We start from the raw sequence: 16,542 nt of genomic DNA, 5'->3' as shown, positions 1-16,542 counted from the left end.
TTGCATTGGTAAAGGATGCATTATGCTTTATATCAGTTCATCAACTTTTAATGGTTGGTTTCTTCAGATCTAATAGACGACAACAGAACATCTCTGAATTATATATGAATTTATTTATTCAAGTACAAAGAAATTAACACAAACACATGTTCTCATTTTGTTCAAGTTTTTTTCTTCAAGAACTTGCAAAATGTATATACTTTGTTACATTAGCACAGTATTTATCAACCTTGGCAACTTTAAGACACTGTATGGGGACTTTAACTCCCAGAATTCCTCCCACCTTGCTAACTGAAGAATTCTGGGAGTTGAAGTCTACACGTCTTCAAGTTACTAAGATTCAGAAACACCACTAGCATTTAGCCACTGATCCTTTGCAACTGCCTGCATGAGAACTCCCAGTACTATCTAGGAAAAATTCAAGAGTTCTTTGCCTAGACACATGGAATGTGCTCAGATTGTGTGCCTTTTTCCTCTCACCAGGTGTCACGTAGCCCTTCAGGGGAAGGAACAGGCTTCCTGTGTTTTAACTTACAGTGCATGGATTGAAATAAGATGAAGGGAGTCCAAAGTTAAAAACTAAATGCCATTTCATAGGCCATAGCTCCCTCTTTTCCAAGATTTCATCCCTGACATATTTAGAAATCTGCTCTTCCCCCAAGAACAGCTATGAAATTTGAATTATTGGATGTGATATTTATAAGGATCTCCCCTCCAAGCAGACTTTGTAAGAAGTCTACACCTATCCATTATTTGACTCCAGCAGATGCAAATGGCCAAAGTAAGGAGAAGTTTCTCGAAGACTGATCTGATATAGTCACAGGACACCATCTTCAGCAGCATCTGTTTAAAACAACATAAAAGTCAATTTTGTCCATCTCGGCCCACATGATTTAAAATAGGTTATCATGCATAACCATAGGAAAAAGAAGTGCTCTCAATCAAGCCAAGCCAAATTTAATGAATTAGATGTGCAGGCTCAAAATTCATTCTATCTCCTGATACTCATCTCCAACCACTGAGTGCTCCTTCAATCAATTTTTCCCCTCTATTAGAATGGGATAAGGAATATCGAAGTTTTGAAAATATCTCCTCCCCTTAACAGCGACACTCAGCTCAGAACCCAGTGTATTGTTTTCTTCTTTTTGTACAAAACAAGGCATGAAGCAATTCACATCACTCATGACTTACAAAAGGAGGAAAAGATCAGTTGCAAAATGACCCAAAAGCCAAACAGAATAATCAGTAAGTAGGTCAACATTATGCAATTCTGGCAGAGAATTGCAAAATCTACAAAAGAGTTACTTGGACTTTCAAAACAATCATTCACTACTTAACGTTTTGTTTTTTTAATGTTGTTTTTCTCTCTGTGTACAGACACACACATTGTCCATTCCTTCAGTATGTCACTGTTGTGCAATAGTCCTGGCTGTTCCTAACACACGTCAGAAGGTAAGTGTGGATGGATCTTGACCTATGATGATGCCCCCCCCAAGAGTTTATAAATAAATGTTGGACCGATCAAATACCAAACTCTTTTAACAGTATTGCACAGATGGCTAAATCACTTCGATACTTCTCACACCATCATTACGACCCCTGTTAAGGGAAGTGTTGCTGTGAGAAATACTAATGAATATTGGACAATGGCAATACAACACTTGAGGAAACCTCAGGCATGCTACAAAAGACATAGTACAATGGTCCCCACAGCTCAGTGTGGATAAGGCTAAGGAGTAAAGCATGAGCTGCCCAGCCCTCCTAAAAATAATCTCAGAGGCAGCTTTCTAAATACATACAGATGCCTTTCTAGCTGCCCAGTGTAGGTAGTCCTCGACTTAACAGCAGTTTATTAAGTCAGTGTTTTTCAACCTTGGCAACTTGAAGATGTCTGGACTTCAACTCCCAGAATTCCCCAGCCAGCGAATGCTGGCTGGGGAATTCTGGGAGTTGAAGTCCAGACATCTTCAAGTTGCCAAGGTTGAAAAACACTGTAATTAAGTGACTGTTCAAAGTTACATCGATGAAAAATGTGACAACCATTTTTCATAATTAAGACGGTTGCAGCATCCCCATAGTCGCATGATTTACATTCAGATGTTGGACGACTGGTTCACATTTACCACGGTTACAATTTTGAAGTCATGTGATCATCTTTTGCAACCTTCCGACAAGCAAAATCAACGGGGAAGCCAGATTCACTTAATAACTGTGTTATTAATGTTAACAGCTGCAGTGATTCACTTAACAAATGTGGCAAGAAAATTCGTAGAAGCCCTGGCAGTTCTTCCTAATTTAAATGAGACCTGGCGTTCAGAGAAATCAGGTGCTTCGTATCGTTGAAGCTTTTCTCCAGCTCCACGTTGCCAAGATAGATACAGGACTGTGTGATACGTCTTCTTCAAAATAAAAAGGATTGGGAATGATAATTACCATCCTTCGGGTGTCTAGCCTTCTTCGCTCGGTCATTCCCACTCTCTCCTAACCTCCTTTTTGTGCAATCTGCACACGGGGGCCCTGCAAGAAGACACATGACCCACATCATATGTGCAACAACATGAATGGTTTTTGTGAAAACGTTGGCATCATTTTCATTCTGGCTCTATTGAAAGAGCTTCCCCCACACCCATCCACAAGTATTCACATGGCTCAATGGTTCTGATAAGGTGAGAGTGATTGCCCAACTAATAATACCAAGAGATTATCACCATTTGAAATTTGAAGAAATATGTGGAAGGCTATACTTTACCCAAAACTGTTGTGCTATCCACCCTGTCTGCATCTGGGGGGGTTAAAAAAGAAGAAAATTAAGCAATGAATTAACCTAGGTACAATTGTTTAACCCTCTATGCAAAATTTTCAATTTAACGGCAAACCATATATACATCTTGTGTTTTCAGTTTCATTAATAACTTAATTTGGTTTAATTGTAGTAATACTTTCCATAGCAAAGAAAGGCACAGAAACCGATAGAAGAGAATGTTTGTAGTTCAGATTGAAGTATGGGACCCTTGGCTCTCTCTGAACTTGATTATTTTCTTTCTGACATTTCATTACCAAACTACTGTGTTTCCCAGAAAATAAGACAGGGTTTTATTTTCTTTTAAACCCCAAAATAAATGCTTAGTCTTATTTTTGCGGAGGTCTTATTACTTTTGAGGTGCAGGAGGAGGCGAGTGTGGTCACCCCATGGCTGCTGCTGTGCTGCAATATATTTGGGGAGGGCTTATTTTAGCGCTTGCCTTCAACAGCCCAATTGGGCTTATTATCCGGGGAGGGCTTATTTTCAGGGAAACGGGATAACATTAGCAATGCTGGAAGAGAGTGGGGTTTGCTCTCAAACTGAGCGCAACCAATCTCAGAGAGCACCAAGGATCCCAAAGTTATTGAAGAGACTCCTGGAACAATAGAATGTGATTAGGACAATGATTAAATTATAGCATTTCTCCTTTGTGATGCCAGTGGTCTGTCCTTCCTTCCTTCCTTCCTTCCTTCCTTCCCTCCCTCCCCTCCGACCCCCTCCTCTCCCCCCCCTTCCAAAAGTGAATCTAATCATATACAAATAATATACTGCAATGCAGTGGTGGGTTTCAAAAATTGTTGGAACCTACTCTGTGGGTGTGGCCTCCTTTGTGGGAGTGGCTTGCCGCCCATGTGACCGGATATGAAATTATGAATTAGTACTTAGGTCAGTCCAAGTAGCTATTCAGAAACTCTGGCATTGAAGCATGCAAGTCTTAAAGCTGTCAAGTTACAAGGTCCTTGCCAGTGGTGGGTTTCAAAAAATTTTGGAACCTCTTCTATAGGTGTGGCCTGCTTTCCGGGTCCACTGGTGGAAACCCTTCTAACCGGTTCGGTAGATTTGACGAACCGGTTCTACCAAATAGGTGCGAACTGGTAGGAACCCACCTCTGCTGCAATATATACTTTGACCCAACAGAACATTTTGGAGCAATAGAGACGTGTAAGACTTCCTGTACATTCTAACCACAGAACGGTTGGCTTGGTATATGTTTAATGTGTGAATCAAAGCAGATCTGCTCAAAAAGGCCAAGATTGTGCCACGAACAGTGTAATTTGCCTATTATGTGCATTGCACCCATTGAGTCTTCACTTTAAGATTAAGCATGGATATTATCATCCACATTAGCTGAAAAACTCATTTCTAAGCTGAGAATTATCAAAGATGTAAAAATGAAGGAGCTGCATTATTTTATAAGGAAATTGTATCGGGGCCATCTCCAATTTTTCAACTAAGTAACATTTCATTTATTTAAGAACATTTTATTTAAGAAAATTTACATGGCCACCCAATCCACTCTTTGTTGTGGACTACCAGCAGCCAGCAGAGCTGGCAGCAGATTCGGACATTGAGGAGATTGGGGAGGAATATGGGCCAGTCCTGGAGTCTGGGGAAGGCTCTGATGAGGGCTCTGTGTCGGAGGCAGAAAGGAGGCCAGAGCCGTATGCCAGTTATCAGCTGCCTTCAGAGTCAGACATCAGTGAGGCAGACAAACAGCTGGAGCCTGGTCCCAGTGTGCGCATGCACAGAGTTGCCAGACGAAAGGAACAACTAAAGAACAGGGGTCGACTTGGGAGTAAGGCCACAGGTGGACGATGAATGGCCCCTCCCAGAGGAAATAAAAGAGGAGCGAATGGGGAGTGGAGTTTGCAGGAGACAATTAATTGGCTTAATTGGTTCGTAACTCTCCAAGACTCTGCCAAGTTTTGCAGATTCGGCCTGGCAGCTCTCCAAGTCAGATAAGGCCTGTGACTATAAATCCTCCCTCGAAAGACTTGGCTAGATGTGAATGAGCAGAATTCACAGTCAATTAATAAAAGGGTTTTTTGTCAGGACCAGGAGTTTGCTTCATGCTCTCGGGAAGCCTAGGTCAGAATAGTCTCCAGGCGGCTTACAAAAATAAAAACTCAATATGAAAACAATAAAAAGCAATACCCCCCCCCGTTGCCCTGGCAACAACAGTCAGTCAATCAAATAAGCCCCTTGATGAACTCCATCCCATAATTAAGGCTTGAGGTTAAAACCTATTTTAAAGGAGCACAAGCATGCAGAAAGGTGACCCAGAGATCTTTTCATACAACACCTGGACTCCTTTGTTTGCAGATGTGTGCCGTGAGATCCTGGAGATATCCTGGGAAATGTTCAAAGCAATCCCCATAGGATACGACTTTGATGCCATGCACGAGCATATCGGCCTGCAACTTAAAGAACTGGTCTTCGTTTTCTTTAAGCACCAACATATAATGTTCTAGTTCCACTTTGTTTTTAACCGTGTACAGAAAGAGAGCTTGGAAGATTTGATCACGCAGCGTCTCCCCACAGCCCACAAACAAAAAAGATTTCCTCCGGTAGAGGTTCTGTAGTGCTTCCTATAAAACAACAACAACAAGCAGTTATTAGATGTTTGTGTCATGAACTGTTTGGATGCTGACTTCATTTGAGATAAGTGCTCTGACCGAGGCTTCCCCAAAAAGCACGAGGCAGAGTCCTGGTCCCGAGAAAACCCCTTTTATTAAACAAATGTGAATTCCTCTCATTCACATTCAGCCAAGGCCTGGCAAACAGTCTTTCAAAGGAATATTTATGACTACAGACCTCATCTATCTTGGAAAGCTGCCATGTAAATATTTTTCCAAATGAGGTGCCGTGCAAGGAAAGACTGGGCACAGAGTCCCTCAGATTCTGGGACAGATCTTCACACTCCTGAAACTAATCTAACGACTGACCGAATGAATCGTTTCCTGCAAAAGGCCACTCCCCTTTCGCTCCTCTTTTATTTCCTATGGGAGGGGCCAATCACCTTCCACCTGTGACTTCACTCTCAAGTCTGCTCTGATTTCTTAGTTTGTTCTGGCAGCTCTGCACACGCGCACACTGGGAACAGGCTCCAGCTGTTCCTCTGCCTCACTGCTGTCTAGCTCCGTAAGCACCTGATCACTGCCAGACGGCTTCGGCCCCATCTCTGCCTCCAACGCAGAGCCCTTGTCTGAGCCTTCCCCAGCCTCCAGGACTGGCCCATGCTCCTCCCCAATCTCTTTCTCTGACTCTGCTGCCAGCTCTGCTGGCCCCTGGCCGGCCACAACAATAAGCAAGACATAATCTTAGACTGGAGAGACCTTACCTAAGATCCCACTACTGAGTTAAGCTCAGGGATAGCCCACCAAGTAATCAGTCTATCTCATCCTGATTTCTAGGAAGCTGTGAAAGTAAAGATCAGTGGTGGGTTTCAAAAACTGTTGGAACCTACTCTGTGGGTGTGGCCTCCTTTGTGGGAGTGGCTTGCCACCCATGTGACCGGATGGGAGTGGCTTGCCGCCCATGTGACCGGATATGAAATTATGAATTAGTACTTAGGTCGGTCCAAGTAGCTATTCAGAAACTCTGGCATTGAAGCATTCAAGTCTTAAAGCTGTCAAGTTACAAGATCCTTGCCAGTGGTGGGTTTCAAAAATTTTTGGAACTCCTTTTGTAGGTGTGGCCTGCTTTCTGGGTCCACTGGTGGAACCTCTTCTAACCGGTTCGGTAGATTTGACGAACCGGTTCTACCGAATAGGTGCGAACTGGTAGGAACCCACTCTGGTAAAGATCTATTAGTCCTCCCATGTCAGCCAAATGCTTCTAACATTGTATGAATATGCTCTTTAGCAGCTGCAGTGAACATAAACTTTAACTCAGTCATCATGTGTATGAATAAAGTGAAATGTGTACCATTTGTTATTTTATATAGTAGATTAAGGGAATTGTAATGAACACTGAACAGCAAAGATTGCCATTTATAGACAATTAAGGGTAATCTAATCCAAGATATGGAAAAAGGAAGAGGGAACATGAAATATACTTACAATGGGAAACTATGGAGATTTAAAGACAGAATCACAAATTGAGGGCGTGTAAGGATGTATAATTATATAAATATAATGATGAGAATAGCTGGGAATTGTAACCAGGTCTACATCTTGGCCAAAAATAGGCTGGGGGGGAGGGGGGTTTAAAAGCACAATGACTATATAGGTATACTTTTTTGTTCTCTTTTTTTTTTTAAAAAGAAGGAAGATATATGTCAAAATTAAATATGTATACTGAAAAGGAGTTATAAATACCATCAACATAAAATGGAGCTCGCTCAGAAGCTGAAATACGCCAAGTAAATGAGATGAAGAGTGTGAAGTAGAGTGGACAGGGGTAAGGGAAGAAGAGAGGGATAGGACAGAGGGCAAGGGGGGAAGAGGAGAAGAGAAAGGAGGGATGGAAAGGGGAGAGAGGAGAAGGAAAGAGGAAGTAGAGAAAAGAAGGATGAAGGGACGGGGAGGGGAGAGGGAGAAGAAAGTGATGAATAAGCTACAAATACGGTGTATGGAGAGCAGAAGAGCCAATAATTGTTTTCGGGAGCTGATGGTAAGGTGAATTGATGTAAACATTTAATAATACAAAATGATGCTGGCTATATAATAGTATACATGTGATTATATGTTATGAAAATGGAAAAATAAAAAAACTTAATTAGAAAAAAAACCCCTCAGTCATCATGGCCTGACTTGGTTGTGTCTAAATGGATCATTGTCCTAAGACAGGGGTGTCAAACTCAAAGCCTGGGGGCCAGATCCAGCCTGTGGGGTGGTTAGATCTGGCCTGCAGGGCCGCCCTGGAAACAGTGAAGGACCGGCCCACGGTGCCTCTGCCAGTAAAAATAGAGCTTAGGAAAGTCATGCATGACCCCCCTCCCTCAAGCTCTGTTTTCTCTGGCAGAGGGCTGCAGAAGGCTATCCCGGCCAAAAATGGAGCTTAGGAGCCCATTTTCTCAAGCCATCACAGGCACACACCCCCAACACGAGTGACACCAAGATGGCCACTCTCACCCCAGTCCCCCCCCCAAGGTCAAACACAACCCTGATGTGGCCCTCAGTGAAATTGAGTTTGACATCCTGTCCTAAGAGGACACACAAACGCAATCCATCAACTATATCCAATTCTTCTCAGGGTACTTTTGAGGTACTGCTCATCTATAAGGCAGCATAGTTCAACAATTACAACTTCCATAACATTAGCACTTGGACTTATATACTATTATTCTGTAATACTTTAATGCACTCTCTGAGAGTTTTACAATATTAGCATATTGCCCCCAACAATCTGGGCCCTCTTTTTATTGACCTCGGAAGGATGAAAGTCAACTTTGAGCTGCTCAGGATCGAACTGCTAGCAACCAGCAGAGTTCTATTGCAATTCTTCTAACCCAGGAATCAGCAACCTGCAGCTCTGGAGCCGCATGCGGCTCTTTCATCCCTCTGCTGCAGTTCCCTGTCACCGGTCAGCTTCAGTTAGGGCTTTCGGTTAGGATAGGTAGGGGAAAAAGGATGCCATGCCAGGAGGAGACTCTATGAGGAACCAGACTTCTGGTCAGATCTAGAATTGAACAGGGGGCTTCCGGTTAGGACCTTTGTGGCTCTTTGAGTGTTTAAGGTTACCAACCCCTGTTCTAACCATTATGCCACCACAGCTCCTCAACAAAAAAGCTTGCCCATCCTTTGAATCCACATACCATCACTTCAGGGTCTTGGGTCACTTCCTGATATCCTGAGGGATCCAGCACCATTCCACAGGGATCAGTGTACAAACCATGAATATGAAGGACACCATATCTGAGGTGTCCTTTTGCCCACTGGAGAACCTGTGGAGAGACCAGTTGCTCAGTAACACAACCTGCAGAAAGAGACTAGGCTCCAACAGTACAAGAGATAGATACATTTTGATGGCAGAGTTGTTAGTTCCTTGCTTGGTTGCTTCCTATACCATCTGGTAGAAACCATGATGACCTCACATATTTCATGACACTGTCATTCAAAAGTCAACATGCAATTCATGTGATGATATTATGAGCCCTCATGATGACCTCCCAACTCCTCACTGTGGTTGCCCAGATAGTAGAGTGCATCCTTTAGGGCAGGGTTTCTCAAACTTAGCAACTTTAAGATGAGCGGACTTGAACTCCCAGAATTCCCCAGCTAGCCATGCACTGCTTAAAATTGAAGAGCACTTTTCTTCACCATCTTGATGATGTTACCTAACTGAACCATCTCCAAGACTGGGCTCTTCAAAGAAACAACCTTCCTTAGCTGCTTAAAAATTAAAATTGGTAAAGAGACTCGTAACCAATGACTTTAAAAGGGCATTAAACAAATTATATACCGTGTTTCCCCAAAAATAATGGTTCCACCACAAATCCGTGAAGCCCTTATCCGCGGAGACATAAGCGTGAAGACTAATTCGCGCCGTTCGAAGCGCTAAGGAAAAACGCGACCTTACTGCGATGACATAATCGCGGAGGGCAAATCCGCGCATTCCCAAGCACTCAGTACCCTAAACCTAACCCTAAACCTAAACCTAACCCTAAACCTAACCCTAAAACAAACCCCTAAACCTAATCCTAACCCTTACCTTAATTTAAATCGGCTTTCTGCCGCGGCGCCATTTTAAAGCACCCTTCTGTTGCCGCGCTGTTGTCGCGGCAGTGATGACGCGCGGTGATGATGTCGCGGCTTTAGCGACGCAATTTTATCACCGCTATTTTGACTAGCGCGGTTTTGTCGTGCCACGAGTATAAGACAGGGTCTTATTTTCTTTTGACTCCCCCCCCGAAATAAACACTTGACCTTATTTTCGGGGAGGTCTTATTATTTTTGAGGTGCAGGAGGCAGCGAGCGTGGTCACATCATCGCTGCTGCTGTGCTGCAATATTTTCGGGGAGGGCTTATTTTCAGGGGAGGGCTTCTTGTAGCGCATGCACTCAAAAGCCCGATTGGGCTTATTCTCTGGGGAGGTCTTCTTTTGGGGGAAACAGAGTAGTTATATAGTAAACGACACACCTTAAAACAGAAAGAACACCATATATCTAAAGATAGTAAACGACTGATTGATAAAGATCAATCTTCAAAGAAGAATATATCTCCTTTGAAGATTGTAAGACAGGGCTCCCCAAACACTGGGCTGCGGTCCACTACCAGACCATGGTTTGTTCAAAGCTGGGTCACACAAGCAATGGGCAGGCACGTGAACAGGGGCGGGATTCTACCGGTTCAGACCGGTTCTGGTAGCTCCAACGATCTGCTGATCCTGCCCGCCTGCCCCTGCGCTATACTCACCTATATTCCGTTTGGAAGCCAGGTGATCGGCGTGGCAGAGCGGATCGCCATGCCTCAGCTGTTTTGCACCGAGGCTGCAGTAGAAGCTAAGTTTTTTAACCCATTGCGTGCGCAAGGGCTCACCGGACCGGTTGTTATGCCAGTTGAATCCCATCATTGCACCCGAAGTTCCAATCGCGCGAGTGGTGGGTCCTTGCACTCGCACGCAAAGCTCCATTTCCATGAGTAGAGGGCACGCACGTGTGCCGCTTACATCAATGGAGCTGTGTTTGTGTGCGTGCACCTGGCACTCACACACCCCATGCTGGGCAGCAGTTGAGGACCACTGCTATAGGGAAAAAGGAAATATGGCAAAGAACACAACCTACCGTTGTTTTTCAGAGTATAAGACACACCTTCCCCCCCCCCCCAAAAGACTGTGGAAATGTGTCTTATACACTGAATACAGCCATCTTTGGCCTCCCAAAGCCCCGCCCCACATCCCATTTTTGCGAAAAACGGGAGATTTTTCCCAAAAACGGAGGCGTTTTTGCTTTCCCCCAGCCTCCATAAGCACTGCAAGCTTCAGCAGGGCTGGGGGAAGGCAAAAATGCCCCCGTTTTTGCAAAAAACGGCCCGTTTTCCACCTGTTTTCCACGAGAATGGGGGCGTTTATGCCTTCCCCCAGCCCTGCTGAAGCCGGCAGTGTGTTCCTAGGGGCACGGGAGGACAAAAACTTTTTTTTCTTACTTACCTCTTCGGAATCTTATACACCAGTGCCACTTAATAGTCTGAAAAATACGGTCTCTTTTCCCCATGTCAGTCCTATCCAAAACTTCAAGTGCCCACAGAGTACCGTCAGAAAAGTAAAACTGGTCGCCATTACTGTGATGCACATTAGAAACGCAGAGATTTGATCACACACGCCATATTTATCTTTTCGCATATTTCTCCCGATGTTCCTCATCCATTTCGGTAAAATCTGAGAGATGGGGGCCGGCCTTTCACAATTTGGAACCGAAGCTCGCACCTGTATTTATTGGGGACATCATACCTTGTCTTTGTCTTTCAGGTCGAGCGATTCCATAGCTTTATGCTGCTGTTGTCCAAAGATTTCAAGTAAGTTGTCATAATTGGTGGTAAGCACCATTGTCCCCCGTTCCATTAGTTGGAGGATGGAGTGGAGGACAGCAGGATGTTGAATGTGTTGGTCCAAGTTGTCAAACACCTCCATTAAACAGTCCTGGAAAAAGTTGGGCTTAGCATCTCCTGTGCGCTGCAGAGAGAAACGGAACAGCTTCAAGGAAATGGAACAACGTACATCTTAGAAGTTTTGGGTGATGTCTGGAACTGCAAAACATTTCCACATTGTGTTCTGACCTAGGCCTCCTGAGAACATGAAGCAAACTTCTTGTCCCAACAAATCCCCTTGTATTAATTGACTGTGAATTCTGCTCATTCGCATCCAGCAAAATCTTTGGAGGGAGGATTTACAGTCACAGACCTTATCTGGCTTGGAGAGCTGACAGGCTGATCTCTACAAAACTTGCCCAGGAGTCTCGGAGAGTCATGAACCAATTAAACGAACTAATTGTCTCCTGCAAACTCCATTCCTCTTTCACTCCTCTTTTATTTCCTCTGGGAGGGGCCATTCATCGTCCACCTGTGGCCTTACTCCCAAGTCAACCCGTTCTACAGCTTTTCCTTTCGTCTGGCAGCTCTACACATGTGCACACAGGGAATAGGCTCCAGCTGTTCGTCTGCCTCACTGATGTCTGACTCTGAAGGCAGCTGAGAACTGGCATATGGCTCCGGCCCCCTCTCTGCCTCCGACACAGAGCCCTCATCAGAGCCTTCCCCTGACTCCAGGACTGGCCCATGTTCCTCCCCAACCTCCTCACTGTCTGAATCAGCTACCAGATCCACTGGCTCCTGCCGGGCCACAAGACATTGGACATGAACTATTTTCAGGGCTACTCACTGCTTTTCTTATCTCCTGAAATTTTCAACATGCAACTCGGATTCTTCCGTTGATAGGCCAAGAAAATATGTCATCCAAGATAGTCTTTTTTCCTACTTTAGGAGGGAACTGATAATATTTATTTTCACCTGGGCGCTTAGGGGAATTCTTGGAGGGTAATTTTCCGCTAGTGATTTTTAATGATTTGTTAGACTGCATTTTAATGACGCGTTAAGAGTAGAATTTGATTGATGGGATAATTGCAGATGTCTGTAAGACCCCTAGAGCTATAAAATGGAAACTGACAGCATGTCGGTGTTTTTGTTTAAGAAAGTAAGAAAGATTGCAATCCTATGCAAATTGTAATTTGGTCTGGAGTCAGTTTCGTTGCTGCCTTTCTAAATAAATAATAAAGCTGTTCCCACAATGGAATATGGATCACCCCAAAAGTCGATCCCTCACTAATTATAGGTAGGCAAGAGGTAGAAGATTCAAAAGTGTGCATCTTAGACACTGATCCCCTTTCTATGGGCAGGAGATAGCAACCCCCTTGCAGAATTACTTTTGCTGGCTGGCTAAATTCAGGGCAGAAGAAAACCTTATTCGTCCAAACATAAAATGGCTACTTTCCTAAGTAGGATATTTTTGGTTGAGAGACATTACTTCTTGGTTTGCTATGAGTGCAGTTTTGCCAAAAACTAAAAGGAAGTGTTGCTTTTAGTCATAAAATGCAGTCATTTCATCAATGCAATGCAATTGCAATGCAATCACACCAGAAGTGGTATTCAGCAGGTTCTGACCAGTTCTGGAGAACCAGTAGCAGAAATTTTGAGTAGTTCAGAGAACTAAATACCACCTCTGACTGGCCCTGCTCCCATCTATTCTCTGCCTCCTGAGTCCCAGCTGATCTGGAGGGAATGATAGAAGAGCCGAGGTGGTGCAGTGGTTAGGGTGCAGTACTGCAGGCCACTTCAGCTGTCTGTGATCTGCAGTTCAGCGGTTCAAATCTCACCGGCTCAAGGTCGACTCAGCCTTCCATCCTTCCGAGGTGGGTGAAATGAGGACCCAGACCGTGGGGGCAAGTTGCTGACTCAATTTGCTAAAGAAATCTGTAAACCGCTTAGAGTGGGCTGAAAGCCCTATGAAGCGGTATATAAGTCTAATTAATAAATAATAAATAAATAATGATGATTTTGCAGTATCCTTCCCCTGCCATGCCCACTGAGCCACACTCACAGAACCGGTAGTAAAAAAAAAATTAAATCCCACCACTGAATCACACTTTCAAATACCCAACACTGTGGCGGGGGCCTGCTGGAATTTTGATTCTGGATCATATGTTCCCTTTTTCTGGTTGGTTGTAACTTCAAATAGTCACTAAGTGACCAGTCATAAATCAAAGACTACCTACAATGGAAAGCCTGATTAGGGACACAGATCCATTTACTTTATCCACTTTCAAAGCAGGACTAACATTCTCTTCAGATCCTTAGTTGAGAAATGCTCACCGGTGACATCTTTCGGATTAAATCATGGGCAACCACAAGCAAATCTCGGTCTTTGGACACTTTTTGACGGAAATCGGCCACATCTCCGGGATGTAACACTTCTAGCTGGTCAGCTGCTTCGATGACCGCTTCAATGCAATTCCGCCACGAACACAAGGCTGGAATTCCTGGTGCAACAGCAGCACTCACCCCAGTTCCAATTACTAGCAGGAGTTCTTGGGGCTGCTTCCGTATAAGGCTTTTCAAAAATTTCCTAAAAGAGAAATCCACTAAAACTCTGTTTTGGATCACAATTGCTATGTCTCTAGACAGTCACTCGATTATGTCACAGATTAAAAATATCTAATCCCCTTACAGGAACAGAAAGTCACACTGTCAAATAATTAAGAGATTCTGGAATTAACAAAGGAAATAACTTAACCAAGCCATCCAGAGCTGTTAGGAGTAGAGATGGAAAGGCCTGGGGGGGGGGGGACAGAAAAAATGGGGGGGGGAACAGGATTTCCCCAAAATTATTTGGGAAAAAAGGGGGGAAACAGGTTTTTTCATTTTTCCGCATTTTTCCTGCTTTTTTCCAAAACTGTTTGGGAAAAAAACCCAGAAAAAAACCTGGTTTTTTCCCCAATTTAGTTTCCCCCCCCCCAGGCATTTCCAACTCATCAGGAGGAAGGGAGGGAGGAATGAAAGAAGAAAAGATAGGAAAGAAGGAAAGAAGGAAGGAAGGACGGACGGATACATTAATGTGGAGCTTCCCGTTTTAATTTTACCCTTGAGCTGAAAGGAGAAAAACAAATATTACAGTAACTTTAAAGGGCTCCAAATTTGCCCTTATTTTAACAGATATTTTAGGAGTAATCAACAGGATAAAAAGAAGAGTTAAAGAACGGGCACTCTCTTGATTTCTCTAGAAAAAGGAAGCAAGGTTTTTAAAAAGAGATTTCTGCTTTTAGGCGCAAGGGATATCCTCTTGTGCCAAACAATTTGACATTATGAAATGGCGACAGTAGCGAGCCAAATGAAAAGGAGGAAGGAAAAGTGTTCTGTCTAGGAAAGATGCTCTATGATACCATTATCAGTAATCCTCTTCTCACAGAGGGGGTCAAAAACCCCAAATCCTGCCCCTCAACATCACAAATAAAAAACAGGCGGTCCTTCAACTCAGTGTTGGGTTGCCAATTTTTTTACTACCAGTTTGGGCGTGCTTGCACAAAAGTGTCCGGGTGGATGGGCGGAGCCTGCCACTGCTACCGGTTCGCCTGATCCAGGCCGAACCGGGAGCAACCCACCTCTACTTCAACAGCATGGTTGTTACTACCATTTTTGTATATATTTTTTTTGACACACATACTCACTCCCAGGACGCCTTATTATCAAGTCTAACCTTTTATTCATTTATTTACCTTGATTTTTGCTCACTTTTAATCGTCGTCTTCTTTGAGGGCTCCATGCTCTGTCTCCCCTTCCTATGAAGTAAGAATGCATGGAGTCAGGAGTATTCAACGAGCAGCTACACCAACTGATGAGATTAATTGATTAAAAACGTAGTTCAATAAATCTCAGACAAAGACTGGCAGTAACCTCTCCTGGATCACAGCTCTTTTCACCAGCCTGCCAAACTGAATTCCCTTTTCTTTCAAACACCTGATCTGTGCATCCCCGCACATGCCAATTTGCAGATTTTCACACACACACACACACACACACACACACACACACACATCACACAAAGGTACCCCTGGCGCAGGCCAATTCCGGAGCATGGTGTGAGGCTTCCCATTGTCAAAGAAATGAACAATAATGGATTATTACTTAGAAAAGGTTGTCAGCCTGTTCTGAACTTCAATATGTAAACACTTCAGAGAAACTTCTATGCCCACATTTCCCAAAGAATAGTGTAATATCCATTGCAATCATAATAATTACTTTCACAGCGGGTGAGTTTAAATGAACAATTTAAATCGTGAATAAAATTCAATAAGAACCAAAGCCGGTTTAAATCAATCTCCTATTGACCCTTTGTCTAATAAGTTTTTAAATAATGATCCTGAATCCATCATTCATCACCTACTACTTTTACAATTCAATAGAAAATTAATAAATGTTTAAATACATGTAGAAACAAAAAAAATACATTGCATCCAAGTAACCACTCTAACTGAAATTAAATCTGGAGATTCCTACAGAGCACGGAAGATATGGAAGATAATAGGCTATTCCTTACAGTAGTAAATTCAGTAAAGTTTACTGTTAACTTTTTAGTGGTGGTTGTGTTTTGGTAGTCTTATAGAAAAAAGATGCACAATATTCATACAAAAGAAAGGATACTAAGACTCTAAAGCACTGTTTCTCAATTTTGTGATCTTTAAGATATGTGGACTTCAACTCCAAGCATTCCCTAGATCAGGGGTGTCCAAACCTGGGAACTTTAAGACTTGTGGACTTCAACTCCCAGAATTCCCCAGCCAGCCCTGGCTGGAGAATTCTGGGAGTTGAAGTCCACAAGTCTTAAAAGTTCCCAAGTTTGGACACCCTTGCCCTAGATGAACATGCTGGCTAAGGAATTCTGGGAGTTGAAGTCCACACATCTTAAAAGTTGCCAAGGTAAGGAGGGGAAATTCTAATATTACAAATTGGGATAAATTAACTTCTCATCAAAGTTTAATCTTCAATTGATTCTGTTTTTTTCAATGGGGATATCTCCATTCGTGACCCGTCAAAACCGCGGTCCACTAAAGCGCGCCCGATCAAAGCGCGTACGTGACGTCATCAACAGCGCGACAAATAAAATTAAAAATAAATTAAATTAAAATTAAATTAAAGCAAGCCGATTCACATAAAGGTAAGGGTTAGGTTTAGGGTTAGGTTAAGGGTTAGGGTTAGGGTTAGGGTTACGTTAAGCGTTAGGGTTAGGTTAAGGGTTAGCGTTAGGTTTAG

The 16,542-nt window shown here is 43.4% G+C and overlaps 1 protein-coding gene across 1 annotated transcript; it reads right to left on the bottom strand.

Moving 5' to 3' along the window:
• Positions 1 to 92: 92 nt before the first annotated feature.
• On the bottom strand, positions 93 to 15,070 carry SIRAL2 (SIR2 antiphage like 2). Its single transcript, XM_087722226.1, has 8 exons — positions 15,009 to 15,070; positions 13,609 to 13,861; positions 11,195 to 11,416; positions 8,562 to 8,690; positions 5,106 to 5,391; positions 2,750 to 2,782; positions 2,434 to 2,517; positions 93 to 843 (listed from the first exon to the last, which is right to left on the bottom strand). Exons 1-8 carry the CDS (start codon positions 15,053 to 15,055, stop codon positions 818 to 820), a joined length of 1,080 nt encoding a protein of 359 aa, XP_087578352.1. The 5' UTR covers positions 15,056 to 15,070; the 3' UTR covers positions 93 to 817.
• Between the last annotated feature and the right edge of the window lie 1,472 nt (positions 15,071 to 16,542).

The sequence above is a fragment of the Thamnophis sirtalis genome, unplaced genomic scaffold, assembly GCF_051295495.1.
Source record: "Thamnophis sirtalis isolate CommonGarterSnake01/CBP01778 unplaced genomic scaffold, rThaSir2_p1.2 scaffold_9, whole genome shotgun sequence".
In the NCBI taxonomy this organism is placed as follows: domain Eukaryota; kingdom Metazoa; phylum Chordata; class Lepidosauria; order Squamata; family Natricidae; genus Thamnophis; species Thamnophis sirtalis.
Note: the sequence above shows the minus strand (reverse complement) of the source record. Positions and strands in the feature narration are given on the sequence as shown.